We start from the raw sequence: 17,540 nt of genomic DNA on the forward strand, positions 1-17,540 counted from the left end.
TTTCCCTCTAAACTCTCGCCTAATTTATCCGCAACTCTCACACGCATGCACAACACACACGCTCCACTAACCAAGTCCTTATGCACCCTATATTAAGTCTACAGCAATTTTGAGAGATAGTTTATAAAATATTGTACTTACCCTTATGAAAATGTGCCCTTTATTGCCATTAAAAGATGCCATTGAATTCCCATTGTTCCAGACGCAATGGAAATGAAGGCATTTTTGCCAAAGATAAAAAGTTCCACACAAAATCCCATTGGTATTGCTATTGGTATTGCCACTGGTTTTGCCGTTGGTATTGCCATTGGTATTGCCATTGGTATTAACACTGGCAATACCAATGAGATTTTGTGTGAAAATTTTTATCTTTGGCAAAAATGCCTTCATTTCTATTGCGTCTGGAACAATAAGAATTCAATAGCATTTTAATAAATGGTACTATTTTGTCTTTAATATAAATGCCTTCATTTCCCATTGCCTTTGGTTCAACGGACAATCTAATAAGAGCTTTTGCCTTAGGCGACTAGCGCCTGAAAATATCTGCCTCGGTGTCCCGTAGGGGGTCTCATACATATACCAATCCGTGCCGAACCTTGAATTTGAGAGAATGCATGAACGATGTGACGCCTAGCGGCGTCGATGCGAACTGCCGGTAATACAGTTACCGCGCTGGCGTGATGATGATGCATGTACCACTGGTGGCGCGAACTGCCACATTTACCATGAACGAATTTTTATTACAATTCACACTGAACAACATTGGCTGAAGGTAGAAAAATTCCATACAAATTTTATCCTTCATGAGTCATTAGCAGTTTCCATTACGCCTGTATGGAAAAGGTTGTCATTCGAATCTTGCCATTGTGTTTCCATTCATCTTATTGCCACTCAATATTTTCCATTAACTTTTCCATATAATTCGCATTGCAAGTTCCATACACAAGTTTTAACCTTCATAAGCCATTAGCAGTTTCCATTACGCTTGTATGGAAAAAGTTGTCATTCGAATCTTGCCATTGCGTTTCCATTTATTTTATTGCCACTCAATATTTTCCATTAACTTTTCCATATAATTCGCATTGCAACTGTAGGGCAACCATACATTCCCACTGACCGCCATTGAGCACACAAGGGCACATTTTCATATTTCTTTAAATTCAATTTCACGCACATTATATATATCTTGCGAAATATTACTTACTCTAATAAATATACTTGGAATAATACTTTGATTTTGAGAGATAGTTTATAAAATATTGTACTTATATTCCTTTAAATTCAATTTCACGCACATTATATATATATCTTGCGAAATATTACTTACTCTAATAAATATACTTGGAATAATACTTTGATTTCACTTTTTTTTCATGCTATTATACTTATTTTTTTGTGTTTTTTAAATAATATTATTTGCTCTAATAAATATACTTGGAATAATACCTTGATTTCACTTCTTTTTCATGCCATTATATTAAATAAATATTTTCATTATTTGTTTAATATTATTTATAAAATTATTTTGTCTAAAATATACTTGGAGCTTTTTTTACATTTTTAATGTTCTTTTTAGGTAAATTTCACGAATTTTTGTTAAGTATTTTTATCACAGTAATACACAGTAATACACAGTAATAATATATATTTTGTAATTAATTATTTATTTTTCTATATTTATCACTCCCTTATTCAATACCGAACATAATATCATAGTTCATCATTAGTTAATAATGCAACATAGTTGCATTATTAAACAAATATAATACGATGTTTCTAATAAATATTTTTTTATTCTCTTTCACTAACTTATTATTATGTTTTTGCTTATGGACCGTGCAGCCTCAGGTGCCATCAACTTTCTTTGATCACTCTCTCGCTCGTAATAAGCGCAAACATTTTTGCATTGTTTTTGAGTAAGTTAGCCATTCGGAATTTAAATAAAAATCCGAATTGTAAAGAGTTACTATCAAAATTAGAAAAACAAAATTTTCGTAAATTTTTTACTTTTCTTTAAAATTCTATAACTGTTTAACTATTAATTTTAGAAGATGAGTCTATAGGACCTTTTTTGTCAGCCACATGGAGCTCTATCCACAGAATTTTATCTCATTTCAATCGGACCATTTTTTATTTTCAACTTCTTTCAACCTTTAACTTTAAAGATTAACTTCCAAACGAAGAGGGCTAGAGGGATAAGTCTAACGGCATTGGGTCTGGCTTTATGAGGGCTACCATTCGTTCTCAGGTGCCAATCCTCCCTGACCGCTCCCCAGCTTGTAACAAGCTCAAGCGTTGAATATTGCATACTGGAGTGAAGTAACCGCCCTAGACGTAAACTAAAATTTGATTTATGATAAAATAAGTATAAATTAAGCCTTATTTAAAATTCGAAATTTTTAAACTATTTTTTTAAGGAGTCAGAAATGGGGGGTTGGCACCAACCCCTATGCAACTCCCATTGCGAAACCTACAATCCGTCCTCAGACACCAACCACCGTCTATCACTCCTTTCTCTTTTTTCCTAAGAAAATTGTTTTTACCTCTTTCCATCCCTATACAGGCCACAGGGGGTTACTGATCAACCCCGGACCTGTGTCAAAATATGAATCGTGATCAACTAAGTATGAATTAAGCCTTAATTAAAAGTCGAAAATTTTAACCCTTTTTTTAAAAAAAAGAGTAAGGGGTAAGAAGTAAGGGATAAGTAGTAAGAGGTAACGGGAAGGGGTTTGTATTAATCCCTGTGGAACCATCTTTGCGAGAACTACAATCCGTACTCTCAAACATCAACCACTGTGCACTGCCCACTATTCCTTCTTTTTCTTACGTTAGAAAACTGTTTTTACCCCTTTGAACCTTTTATAGACCACATAAGGGTTGCTGTTCAATTCCGGAATTGTACCAAAATACGAGTCATGCCACCCGCGACGTACATACAAATCTGATGATAACTCATAATCGAAAATTTGAATGCAGTAAACTTTGCCGCATAACACGGCTCTCACTTATTACCAGAACTGTAGATTATAAGAGTATAATCTAGAGCTCTATCACTTATGTAGGGAGCAGCATATCTGTCTCCCTTCCGATTGGTCAGCCCCCTCTCCTGCGCTAGCAAGAGGGGTTGAGAGTTACGAGGTTGGCAGAACTGAGTTACGACGACCGTTAGATTTGTACTGACTCTCGTGGCTGTTGCGTGGTCTGCAATAAAGTATTATTTTATCATCAGTAATCGAGTGTGTAATTATTCCTCGATTCCTCTCGTCAAGACGTCGGTAGTAGGCCGACACCCGGAGACATAATCGACCTCCTGCGGTACCAAATACCTACATTGGTGACCCTGACTAAAAAAACACGCAACGGTTCTTGCACAAATTGCTACCGGAAGCCCGAATCAGAGATAAATCCTCGTGTGGACCAGACTTCCCCGAGGAACGGACGCAGAAGTAGCGGATTGAATTACCCGCAGCTGCAAGGTACATTCCTGCGCCCGCGTCCCTGGCTGTTATTTGCCCACGCTGCGGCCAGCCAGCTTTGCCGCGCCGAAACATTATTCGGGCGGCCATCTTTTTTGCCGCGCTTTCTGCACGAGGCACGAGGCGGGCACGTGAGACCCTACCGGCGCCCGGGTGGCCACAGCGGTTCTGCCGTCTTGTTACCACGACCATCCCCTGGTGTGCGACCGGCCCTTCTCCGCCCCCGCCGCTACCGCCTTCTCCTGGTGTGCGACCGGCCTTTCTCTGCCGATGCCACGGACCGACAACGTCGCTATCGCTTCATCGCTGTAATTGCGTGAAGCCAACGACACCGGCGCCTTGGATTCCGTCGTCGTTGAGACATTAAATGCGTGAAGCCAACGTCTCCGGCGCCTTGGGTCACAGCGTCACCGGGGCCTTGGATTCTTTCCTCCGTCCGCCAGAATACAGTAATTTAGAAGTAGGATAGTAACCCATTGCGCACCGTCATTTCCCAACGCTCGTGTCGTTTATGTCGTTTAACGCTCGTGTCGTGTAACGCTCGTTCCGGTTATCGCTATCGTGGTGTAATATCTTACAGTAAGAAAAACTTATAAATTAAGTTAAGCAAATTTTAAACAATGTCGAACGCAGCTCTTACAGCCGCCCAAGCCCGCGCGGAAGAAGCGGAAAACCAGCTCGCGCAATCACAAGCCCAGCTCGCACAATTACGAGCTCAGCTAAACGCTCAGGGCCCCGATACAGCCACCTCTGACGCGAGTGATAATACCATTCAAATTCCGCATATAGATAATTACAGGGTTCCCAAGCTCCCCCCGTTTTCACTAGTCGATCCAGCATTGTGGTTCATCCAGGCCGAGGTTTCCATGAGAAATTCGCAAATTACCGTAGAATCCACCAAAGCCGATACCGTCCTCGCTGCACTGGATGTCGAAGTATTGGATTGCGTTAGAGACATCATTACTTCGGACCCTCCCCCAGCGGATATTTATAAACAGGTGAAGGCTCGAATTATCGCGACATATGCACCTTCGGACGAAACAAAATTGCGAAAACTTTTGAAGGGACAAGTCGGGACCGACGGAAAACCTTCGTTAATCCTCAACCGATTGCGCGGTCTTAATAACGGGAAGATAGATGATAGTGTAATAAGATCAATTTTCCTGGACCAACTACCACGCGAACACCGCGCCGTTCTTGTGGCCACGGGAGCCACCAACCTCAACCGACTAGCCGAGGCCGCTGACCGAATGGCTGAGAGCGCCGTTGGAGGCGAATACGCTTCCGCCGTGACCAAGGGGAACACACCCCCTCCTGCAAAGACCGAGATTCAACAACTCATCGAAAGAATCGAAAAGCTGGAAAAGTCACGAAATTCGCGTTTGCGTTCGCGATCCAACTCCCGCAGGCGTAGGACCTTAACCTCGCCAAACAGGGCGATCACACCCGCGCTCTGTACGGCTCATACCAAATACCCGGATAATCCGACTTCGTGTCGAACGTGGTGCTCAAAATATGAGGCGTAGAAAAGCACAAAAAACTAAGCCCGCCTCCCCGTTCGGAGACGGTCGGCAAGGGCCTTCAAACTTTTAACCGTCTCCATGTCCGTGATCGCACTAGTGGCCAAATGTTTCTTATTGATACAGGCGCGGACATTTCCCTGGTACCCGCCATTAATGGGATCAAGGGAAAACCCTCCGAATTAAAGCTCTTCGCGGCAAACGATACGCGTATCGACACGTTTCGGGAATCACTCCGCGAGCTTGACCTCGGGTTTAAGACGGCCAATTCGATGGAATTTTTGCATTGCTGCAGTTCCGTACCCCATCATTGGCGCCGATTTACTATCGCATTACGGGTTAATAGTAGATTTAAAACGACGACGTCTTATAGATTCCACTACTAAGTTATATACCCTCGCGATTAAAAAACCGGGCCCTGTGCATTCGATCAATACGGTAAATCCCTCTTCTGAGTTCTCTAAAATACTCACCGAGTTTCCGCAAATAACAGGAGCTCTTCCCCTCGCCCGCCGTCCAATTGCAATGTGTTTCATCATATTATCACCACCGGCCCTCCAGTCGCTGCGCGCGCTAGGCGCCTTCCTCCTGATAAACTTAAGGCCGCAAAGGCCGAGATCAGAGCTTTAGTCGAAGCAGGCATTTGCCGCCCCTCTAGCAGTCCGTGGGCCAGTCCCATTCATTTAGTCCGTAAAAAAGACGGCACCTGGCGGGTGTGCGGCGATTACCGCGGTGTAAATGCAATCACGTGACCTGATAGATACCCCACCCCCCACCTACATGACTGTTCCGTTAATCTACACGGTAAAACAATCTTTTCATCCCTCGACTTATATAAAGCCTATAATCAAATTCCAATGGCCCCCGAGGACATTGAGAAAACAGCTATCATAACCCCTTTCGGGTTATTCGAATACTTATTTATGACCTTTGGCCTCCGTAATGCCGGTCAATCCTTTCAACGTTATATAAATCGCGCCTTAGGCGATCTAGATTTTGTTTTCATTTATATGGATGATATATTAATTGCTTCCTCTTCTCCAGAGGAGCACGATAAACATTTACGCATAGTATTTCAAAGGCTTAAAGAGTTTTACCTTCGCCTTAATGTTGAAAAATGCGTGTTCGGCGCACATGAACTAAAGTTTCTCGGGTATATAATAAATGGTAAAGGAATAAGCCCCATCCCAGAAAAAGTTGAGGCGATTACCAAATTTCCTAGACCCAAAACCATCGCCGACCTACGCCGTTTTCTCGGCATGATAAATTTTTACCGTCGCAACATCCCTCGCGCGGCAGAAGCTCAAGCACCACTAAATGCATTACTAGTCGACTCGCGTAAAAACGATAAGCGTGTAATCGTATAGTCTGACGAATTAATCGAAGCGTTTGAAAAGACCAAAAACGGCCTCGCTAACGCTGCAATGCTGGTGCATCCCCATATTGGCGTGGAACTCCGTATAGTCGCGGATGCCTCCGATTTCGCCATGGGGGCAGTTCTGGAACAGAAAAAACGGGATACTTGGGAGCCCCTAGCATTTTTTTCGCACAAATTCTCCCCCGCGCAAACTCGGTATAGCGCTTACGACCGAGAGCTCACGGCAATTTTTGAAGCCGTTAATTACTTTCGTCATTTTATAGAAGGACGCGAGTTTAAAATTTTGACCGACCATAAACCGCTCATGTACGCGTTTATGCAACGGTCTGACAAGACGTCCCCGCGACAACTACGCCAATTGTCATATATCGCGCAGTTCACAACGCATATTGAACATGTCGCTGGTTCACAAAATGTTGTCGCGGATTCGCTTCCGCGGATCGATTCCCTGCGTTTGCCGGTTGAATTTAATCTTAATGAGCTCGCCGAGCTGCAAAAGAACGAGGAGCAACTCAAGTTGATTGCTAACGCCCCCGATCATCCTTTAAAGTTGAAGAAAATTCAGTGGGGCCCAGATCACACAACTGTATATTGCGAAATCTCGGGCGAAGCTATTCGGCCATATGTCCCCGATAGTCTCCGCGTTAAAGTATTTCAAATGTTTCATAACCCAGCCCATCCGAGTGGCAAAATTACGTGGCAAATTACGGATCGCACTATCCGACAGCGTTATGTCTGGCCTGACATGCACCGCGATATCGCTAAATGGTGTAAAAACTGCATCGCAATGTCAGCAAGCAAAAATCTCTCGCCACGTAAAACTAACTCCTGAGCACTTTGTTGCTCCCGACGGGCGATTTGATCAGGTGCATATTGACATTATCGGCCCATTGCCTCCTTCTGAGGGTTACTCTTATTGTCTCACTATGATCGACAGATTTTCGCGTTGGGCCGAGGCAATTCCTCTTAAAGATATCTCCGCACAAACCGTTGCTAGAGCATTTTACAACGCGTGGATTTCCCGTTACGGAACCCCTCGATTACTAACTACGGATCAGGGAGCCCAATTCAAATCCCGCCTATTCGAGGCGTTACTTTCATTAATCGGTTGCGAACGAATTCGTACAATCGCCTACCACCCGGCTTAAAGCCGCAATCATGTGCCATGCCGATGCGTGCTGGACGCGTACCTTTTCTACCGTTCTATTAGGACTTCGGTCACACGTCCGTGCTGACACAAATGCGTCTCCCGCCGAATTTATGTTCGAGACGACTTTACGATGATTTTACACCTAACCCTAATTATTTCCTTGAAGAGTTTCGTGAATATATGCGCCAAGTCCGGCCGGTTCCCGTCGCGCACAAACATAAAAAACGCGCCTTTTATTTTAAAGATTTATATAATTGTACCCATGTGTTTTTACGCAATATGGCTAAAAGGGCGTTAGAGCGCCCGTACACCGGTCCGCACAAGGTAGTGCAACGCATCTCAGAGCGTGTATTCAATATTGATATCAACGGAAACACAAGAAGCGTGTCCGTCGATTTATTAAAACCGGCATATTTTGTCCCTGACGACCCCGCCGACCCCCCATCAACCTCCGAGAACATACTCAACCGGAATGTAAATCCGAACCCAGCGCTTAAAACCTACTCTCGTAAGACTGTCACATTTGCGCCGTCCACTAAACCAAAGTGATTTAATTGTAAGACAGAATTCTACTCTATATAATATTAGATATAAGTCGGCTCAAATTACGTTTAAGCGTATAATATATTTTTAGTTAAGGTATTGTTAACCTCGTACAATAGCACCCGGCCAAACGCATAAGCTCATTCGCTTAGTGCAATATTACTTATTATTTATTTCGTTAACACTCGGGGGGGAGTGTGTAGGGAGCAGCATATCTGTCTCCTTTCCGATTGGTCAGCCCCCTCTCCTGCGCTAGCAAGAGGGGTTGAGAGTTACGAGGTTGGCAGAACTGAGTTACGACGACCGTTAGATTTGTACTGACTCTCGTGGCTGTTGCGTGGTCTGCAATAAAGTATTATTTTATCATCAGTAATCGAGTGTGTAATTATTCCTCGATTCCTCTCGTCAAGACGTCGGTAGTAGGCCGACACCCGGAGGCATAATCGACCTCCTGCGGTACCAAATACCTACACTTACTCGTGACAAGTGCCATCTAGCGGCACGGTAGGCCAAACCGACAAAACTTTTTAAGATTTTGCAAAGAAGAAGACGACTACGACAACTACGACGACTACGACGACTACGACGACGACGACATAAATTGAGTGATATATATTGGGCAGAAAAATAGAGGCATATATGCATATCTATGCGTCAAGCGCATATCTATGCATCAATGTTATATTGTTATAATTAGAAAAATCTATATTCTTCTCCGATATTTAAATCTTTCGATAATATTGACTTATTCCGCACCTATTCCGCATCTATTCCACAACTCATTCCACAATCGCAGAATCGAAATAGATTAGTAAAAGAGTTACGGTCAAAGTTGCGGTTACGGAATAATTTGCGGTCAATAACTACGGAATGAGTTGCGATTAAAACATTGGTTGCGGAATGATTTGCGGTTAGTAACTGCAAAATAGGTGCAGAACATATGCGGAATAGGTGCGAAACATGTGCGGAATAGATGCAAAGCATGTGCGGAATAGGTGCGGAATAGATGCGGAACAGGTGCGGAATAGGTACGGAACATATGCGGAATAGGTGCGGAACATGTGCGGAATAGGTGCGGAACATGTGCGGAACATATGCGGAATAGGTGCGGAACATGTGCGGAATAGGTGCGGAACATGTGCGGAATAGGTACGGAATATGTGCGGAATAGGTGCGGAACATATGCGGAATAGGTGCAAAATATGTGCGGAATAAATGCGGAATAGATCCGGAATAGGTACGGAATAGGTGCGGAACAGGTGCGGAATAGGTTGCGGAATGTATTGCGGTAAGTGACTGCGGAACATTGGTTACGGATATATAAAAAATTTGAATTCAGTAAACTTTGCCGCCTAATACGGCTCTCATTTACTCGTGACGAGTGCCATCTAGCGGCACGGTAGGCCAAACCGACAACACTTTTTAAGATTTTGCGAAGAAGACGACGGCGACGACGACGACGACGTATCTGAATGACATAATATTGGGCAGAAAAATAGAGGCATATATGCATATCTATGCATTAAGTGCATATCTGTGCATCCATGTTGTATCATTATAATCAGAAAAATCTATTTTCTTCTCCAGTATTTAAATCTTTCGATAATATTGACTTATTAAAAGAATTCAGTGATTTAATTCTGGAGAAGTGTTCTCCATCCTGTAAAAGATACGCTGTAACGCTGTAGCGTTTCACTTAAAATTAAAAAATAATTAAATAATAATATTATTAAACAGAATAATAAATTTCTTTCGCCAGTATATAGAATAATAATTAAAGTAATTTAAATCGACCGTGACTGGAAATATATGACGTCTTTTCGATATGAACATTGAAAAACTGTGAGCCAACTTGGTTTGTCGGATTCACACAGCACTTTTTCGGATCAATTATCGAGACATTATTAATTTCGACCATGGGTTTTGGTCAGTTGATGTAATTTCTAAATTAAATAGTTTTAAATTTATTATTGCGAAAAATATTACCCCAGCCAGGGTTTGAACCTGGAACCTCCCGTATACCGTGCGGGTGTCGTGCTAATTCGACCACTGGGGCTGTGGTAATATTTATCGCAATAACAACTATAAGATGGAGCACCGATTCTTAGGTCTACGGTGTATAGTAAACAGAATAATAAATTTCTTTCGCCAGTATATAGAATAACAATTAAAGTAATTTAAATCGATCGTGACTGGCAATATATAACGTCTTTTCGATATGAACATTGAAAAACTGTGAGCCAACTTGGTTTGTCGGATTCACACAGCACTTTTTCGGATCAATCATCGAGACATTATTAATTTCGACCATAGGTTTTGGTCAGTTAATGTAATTTCTAAATTAAATCATTTTTAAATTTTATTGCGAAAAATATTACCCCAGCCAGGGTTTGAACCTGGAACCTCCCGTATACCGTGCGGGTGTCGTGTCAATACGACCACTGGGGCTGTGGTAATATTTATCGCAATAACAACTATAAGATGGAGCACCGATTCTTAGGTTGACGGTGTATAACAAACAGAATAATAAATTTCTTTCACCAGTATATAGAATAACAATTAAAGTAATTTAAATCGACCGTGACTGGCAATAATATTATTATATATATTGTAAATCGCTTACGCGAAAAAATGCATCTCTCTTGTATCTTGTTAAAAAATAATCTTGTTAATAAATTATTATATACTTGGCGTGAGACGCTACCGCGTCTCTTGATGCATTACCATGCATTACCGTGTTTTACAGGTAAGTATTATATGTATTATCATGCATTACCGACGCTTTGGACATATCACGGAACAGAACTAAAAGATCGTGCACATAGCGCGGAACAGAATCAATAGAGCGTGCACATAACGCGTTACCCATCAGAAATTTTCGTGGACATGGCTACGTAGTTCAATGTGCACGTTTTGTGCACATAGAGGCGCTCATGGACGGGGACCACCTAAAACGCGGGCATGACCACTCTCATCCTTTTATCTGATTATACTTAAAAAAAGAATCTTTAAAAACATCAACAGCACTACAGACTCTGAGCAGTCAATCTTATACACTAAATCAATTTGTTTCATGTAATCCAATCTGTTCTTTCCTTTCCTAATAACGTTATTTAGTTTTTTAGGAACCGTGTAAACGATATCAAAGCCGCGATTGTTTAAAATATTGCGGATATTTTTACTGTAATCTTTTATATAAGGGATGGTTATGATATTTGCTATATTGTCATCATCAATTTTAGTCGTATCATGCATATCACGTGTAGCCTCCCGGTATTTAATATCTTTCAATCGTTGGTTAATGGATTTGTTAATAATGTGCGCAGGGTAAGAGTTGTTCCTGAGAATTTCTTTGACAATTTCGATATTTGTCGTGTGAAAATGTCATACAGTAAGACTGCACGGCCGAGGCCCGTAATTACATTCTTTTTGTAGTTTTCAGGGTGGTTCAAAAAGTAATTGATGTAGCGGCCAAAAAAAGTTGATTTTTGATACCAATTTGTAATTAGTGTGTGTTACTATTTTTGATGACAGTTGTGTCTAAAAAATTTATCTCTTTATTGTTCTCGATTTCGTAAGTGACTTTCAACCTTAGATAATAGCTATTGAACGCATTAAGTACCTCATCGATATTTAGTCTTGGGCTAATCGCGAATACATCATCTATGTATCGAAGAAATGTAGAGATCTTAAATTTTAAGGTACTAGAGCAAAATGTCTCTAAGTCATCCATAATTATGTCTGCAAGTATGAAAGAGAGTGGAGAACCTATAAAACTATCGAAGATCTGTCCGTAAATCTGTCCGTTAAACTTGAAGCTAGTAGAACTCAAGATTAATTCCACGGCATGTAAAAATTGCGGTAGGCTAAATGTAGTGCATTGCGAAATGTAACTTCATCTCTTTTTTATTCCTTTAATACTAATTTTTTTGGGATATGGATAAACAACGCCGTGACATCCAGCGAGACTAACAATTTATCCAATAAAAATTTTAAGTTTTGAATTTTTTAAACAAATAACCAACTATTTTTTATAAATGAGCCAGGTTTAGGGACAGACTTATGTAAAATCTCATGAAGAAAGGATGCTATATTATATGTATGAACGTCTACCAAGTGTGTCGAAACAATAATGCGTAGTGGAAAGCCCTTTTTATGTACCTTCGGTAGTCCATAACATCTCGGGAGATTCCCATTCGTGCAACGCAAACATTTATAAATGCGATCATCAACAATTCTAAGGTTGAGCCACGATAACTTGTTTAACCCTCTGTTGCGGCCTCAATTAATGTATTAATAAATAATGTTAAGAAAGGCCTAGAATAACAATAAGGAACGCGACCGTGAAAGCTCGAAAGAGTTACGCTAAGCCGAGTCAACAAGATTATGAGTTGCGCGATCGGCCTACATCCGATCGAGCAACTCAGCAATAACGAAGGACGCACGAGACTACAAAAGGAAGCGAGAGAAGAAGACGAGAGGGTAATTGGAGTCGGGCAGCGACGGGCGTTTCACGTGAATAAATTGTAAAAGCAAAGTGATCAGTAAAAGCCGTATTTATTCCAATTAAAAGTGTTGATCATTGTATCCCGCCTCCTCCGTGGAACGATCGAAACCTAGTGTCCAAAAAAAGGGCGCAACACCCCGAGGCTATTCCTCCTTTTTTAATACGCCCCGGTCACACTAGGTGGTCGCCACCCAGACGGATTCAAAGTCTTATAAATCCAATTAATGTGTACGTAAAAATTCATGAAACATCTTAAGGCCGCAACAAAACTTAAGCATCAGGCACACAAAAAACTTAAGCAGTAAGACGTAAGCAGTAAGGAAATCAACAGTTTGGACTCGCTTACGTTATTATATCTTAAGTTCTTGATTGTGATTGGCTGATTTGCTTACTGCTTAAGTTTTTTTGTGTGCTACGGCCTTTAAGGGTGTTGTTCAAAAATATGTATGGTGCAGAACCCGAAATGCTCGATGAACAAAAATGTTGTAATTTTTGGTCGCGATAAAAAATATACACCGAAGTCACACCTGGGTCATCACTCATAATAATTTTCAAATGTTTACCAAACATAACCATGTTAGTGGACCGCTCGATGTTTTCGCGCGCCGCGCCGCGACCGCGCCACAAAAAATAGTCAGTATCTCGTTTAAAACGAGACAAGAGTCACTTTATTCAAAGCTGGTTACAATGTCAGAATATTCGCGTGGTAATATCGCACTCGCTATTTCGCACTTTCGTACTCGCTACGGTTTGACTCCGTATTCTCGATGTCGACAAACACAAGTGTCGCGTATGATTTATGATGGCTCACTGAGCTCCTGGCCGGAGCAAGCGAAACGATCGCGGCCGGAGCTCCGAACTTTTCCGCGAGGAATTTCGAGACGTGAGAAACGCTGATTGGCTCCAAATCGTCGAGCGACCAGACTATTGGTCGCAGTACGAGCGATCACGCGATGTACACCTGTGGTCCGGGCGCGAGCGAAAACACAAAAAAACCGGGGGAAAGGCAAATAAATGCGTTTTGGAGCAAATCGAGCGTTCTCAAATATTCCCAACGCTCGCTTTCACTTTTTGAGCGTTAGATTCTCAACAACCAACATGGCTTAAAGCTTTTCTACTGCACTAATCTTCGAGAGAAGGACTCAAACTAAGGATCTTGGGTAGGAACATTTGATTATAAAAGCTATTTTAAAAATATCGGGCTCTGAATTTTGTCTGGGTGGCCGCCACCCAGTGTGGCCTCAAAGGGTCAATTCATTTGATTTAAGTCATCTGGAAGGTTTCTATTTCTCATGATCTCTTTATTTTATAAAAAGAAGTAAATGTTTCTGGATTCTATCTGCTTGCTGATCGACAACCGTTATTTATGGTTTGCGTTTGTTTCTTATTTTATAGGTAATTTTATTATATTTCTACGAAAGAAAGACATCGTGGAGTTTACAGGACGTAACAATAATTTAATTAAATTTTTTACTGTAAATCTCTCTCTCTCTCTCTCTCTTGATTTTATTTTTTTGTGAAAAAACATTTGTAATAAATAGTATAATTTAATTTCAGTGGCATGCACATGATAATCTCACTCTGGTTGCTTGTTGGAATCCAACAAATGGACTTATAGTTTCCGGTGGCGAAGACTGTAAGTATAAGGTATGTAGCTCATTATTTTTATATTATTGAGGTATACGACGCCCTTCACGGAATGAGGGAGGTTCCAGGTTCGAATCCTGGCTGAGGTAATATTTTTCGCAATAAATTCTTTATAGTTTAAAAAAAAATAATTAAATCACGTCGATTTTATTCCGGGGAGGGAAGGGTATTAATGTTCCAACGATAGCTGTGTTTCAAGTCCGACAAATAATTGGCGCGCAGTTTATCAAGTTGGAATAGATGTATATGTATATTATATACATTGTAATTCGTTACTTCTGTAATTAATAATTTTTTTACTTGCGCACCACGTACCGCGCCTGACTCGTATAGCTGTTTATTAATTTATTGACATTTTCACGAGTCTAATGACATATTTGATTCTTATATTATTATTGTAATAGAAACGTACGCATGAATAAATTATAATTTTCAAGATAATACATTTATATCAATTATTATATATAACATGTTGGATATATTTGATATCTGAAGAATGCTTTCTCATGGAAGGATGTGATATCAGAGATGAGACGAGGAAAAAAGTCTTCTGAATACTTGGTTAACGTGGCGTTTATTTAACTTATTGTACGCGATTGTTTAAGTCGATGTCTGTGAGCCGAATGCACGTGCGCGCGCGCGCGCGCGTGTGCGTGTGCGTGCGCGCGCGCGCGTGTGTGTGTGTTGTTTGATATCTTTCTTAGACACTTTGAATATTTTCTGAGCAACAGTATTTTCTCTCACATGATTGCCAGTGTAATCTGTCAGTTGACACATTATATCAATCGCGCGCGCGCGCGCGCGCGTGTGTGTGTGTGTGTGTGTGTGTGTGTGTGTGTGTGTGTGTGTGTGTGTGTGTGTGTGTGTGTGTGTGTGTGTGTGTGTGACACTATAAACAGTTTAGTTTCACAAAGAATAGTATAAATACTTAAGTTTGCTCTGGTCTTCCCTATATAAGGCAAGGCTTTGCCATAACTTTTCTGAAATTAATACAAAAACAATACAACGGAATTAGTCACTCCAAGCCGCCCGCAACTCGAAAATATAGTGTTACATGCAGTTCTCACTATATCCGTCTCGCCAGTGCCGTACGCCTAATCGAATTTTCGTGACGCGTTTTCGAGTCGCAAAATCGAATTTACTTACCGATCCAAAAGGAGTTTCACTTTGTACGCATGTTGGTCGATTTTTCGTGACACTATTTCGTGACGTTTTTTCGTGTCGCACAATCGAACTTACTACCGTACCAAAGAAGTTTTATTTCGTACGCTTATTGATCAAATTTTCGTTACACTTTTCGTGTCGCATAATCGAACTTACTACCGTGCCAGAAGAAGAACCGTCTCGCCAACGCCGTACGCCTATTGGTCAAATTTTCGTTACACTTTTCGTGTCGCACAATCAAACTTACTACCGTACCAAAAAAGTTTCATTTCGTACGCCTATTGGTCAAATTTTCGTTACACTTTCCGTGTCGCACAATCAAACTTACTACCGTACCAAAGAAGTTTTATTTCGTACGCCTATTGGTCGAATTTTCGTTACACTTTTCGTGTCGCATAATCGAACTTACTACCGTGCCAGAAGAAGAACCGTCTCGCCAACGCCGTACGCCTATTGGTCAAATTTTCGTTACACTTTTCGTGTCGCACAATCGAACTTACTACCGTACTAAAGAAGTTTCACTTCCGTTACACTTTTTCGTGTCGCGAATCGAACTCACTACCGTGCCTACAGAAGTTTCACTTCAAAAAAATCTTTCAGATATGACAATTTTTCACGCAGTTATGCTTATTTGAAGTTGGGCAAATTTTTGACGTAAATTTTTATTGCGATAATTTTGTTGCTTAGTGTATATGCGCGTAGGTAATATATCGCCATATGATCTGAATGTTTCCGAGTGACTTTTATATTATGTACCGCTAGAATGATGCGTGCGTGCATGCGTGCGTGTGTGTGTGTGTGTGTGTGTGTGTGTGTGTGTGTGTGTGTACGTGTGCGTGTGTACGTGTGCGTGTGTACGCGTGCATGTTTATACATATGTGTTGCAAATAATGCAATTGAAGGAAACGAAAACGAGGATCTTGAGAATAATTGAGACTGAGGAGTGGATTTTGATCGATAAATAATAGATGAAATACAGGTGAGAGGGAAGATTTGACAATCATAAAAGATAAAAGACAGATGGAGAATGTTAAAATCAACATACTCTCCAACGCAGAAGAAGAACCGCGGAAGATAAGGTTGTCTTCGACACATACATCATGTAGGAATGTCAGTAGTGGCAACGAAGCCAAGGCTTGACCGAAGCTATGGCGCTCAATTATTGACCAAGAATCTATCAGCCAATACTGGCCCATCATTGCCAATTTACTGATTGTTGAATTGTTAGGCGTTACAACGAAGGCTTACGCTTGGCTAACGTAACCCTGCTGAAAAAGCTCGATTAAATGCAATTAATATCATATTAATTTCAATAAGATTCTAAAGGCTTTATGACATTTTTTGGCCTACCCGGAAAAAAAAGATTATATATAATTATATATAAATATATATGATTATATATGATGCAATTATATATGAATTTTGTCTCTATATGATCATATATAATTATGGGTGCGTTCGGTTTGGACGCTCACGCGCTGTAAGCGCTTATGAGCGTTACTCACGTCGTTCGCTTTGGCGTTGTAAGCGCTTACGGATCGACTAATGACGTTATCGTTGACGTCATAACTTCTGCTGACAAACACTTATTTCTGCAAGGTAGGGCAGTGTGAGCGTGATCAAGCGTAAGCGCTTACGTTCATTTCGGAACGCATTGTTAGCGAATTGCATATCAACAAACATGTCGTCGAATCGAATTATAGACGGAAAAATTGTAACGATATTCCAATTTCCAGCATTTAACGCAGTGGCTTTCCCTACATTGAATTTCTCACAAATGGATCTGTACATAATTTAAATATTAAGCAAGGAAAAATTATATGCATACACAAATATAAATTAAAAATTGAATAAACGAAATATATATAGGCTCTCCTGAATAAATCAAATAAAGGGGAGTGAGAGAGGCAATTAGAGCCACGCGCGGTAATTAATGCGCAATCAAAATAAGTCAATAATAAAATATATTAGTTAATACAAATTCGGACGTTTCAACACTTTTTTGTGTCATCTTCAGCGTAAAAATGAAAATAATACATGAAAATTTCAAACAATAAATTACAGTCAATCGCGATAAAATGAGTCAATCAGTAAAAAAGCGCAGTCAAATCAATAAAATAAAATTCATACGAATGTTTGGTAGTCTGTCAGG

The 17,540-nt window shown here is 40.7% G+C and overlaps 1 protein-coding gene across 8 annotated transcripts in view; it reads left to right on the plus strand.

Annotated features, from left to right (window-relative positions):
• Oseg5 (intraflagellar transport protein Oseg5) overlaps positions 1–17,540 on the plus strand; it is a 237,411-nt gene that overhangs the window by 88,592 nt on the left and 131,279 nt on the right. For all 8 annotated transcript variants that reach the window (XR_011732726.1, XM_071782394.1, XM_071782393.1 and 5 more), the window contains one exon: positions 14,135–14,224. Coding sequence is in view for 7 of the 8 variants with exons in the window: in XM_071782394.1 (XP_071638495.1) it covers positions 14,135–14,224 (90 nt within the window). In the remaining variant the exon portion in view is untranslated. The remainder of the gene's footprint in view (positions 1–14,134; positions 14,225–17,540) is intronic.

Source organism: Temnothorax longispinosus, chromosome 6 (genome assembly GCF_030848805.1).
Source record: "Temnothorax longispinosus isolate EJ_2023e chromosome 6, Tlon_JGU_v1, whole genome shotgun sequence".
In the NCBI taxonomy this organism is placed as follows: domain Eukaryota; kingdom Metazoa; phylum Arthropoda; class Insecta; order Hymenoptera; family Formicidae; genus Temnothorax; species Temnothorax longispinosus.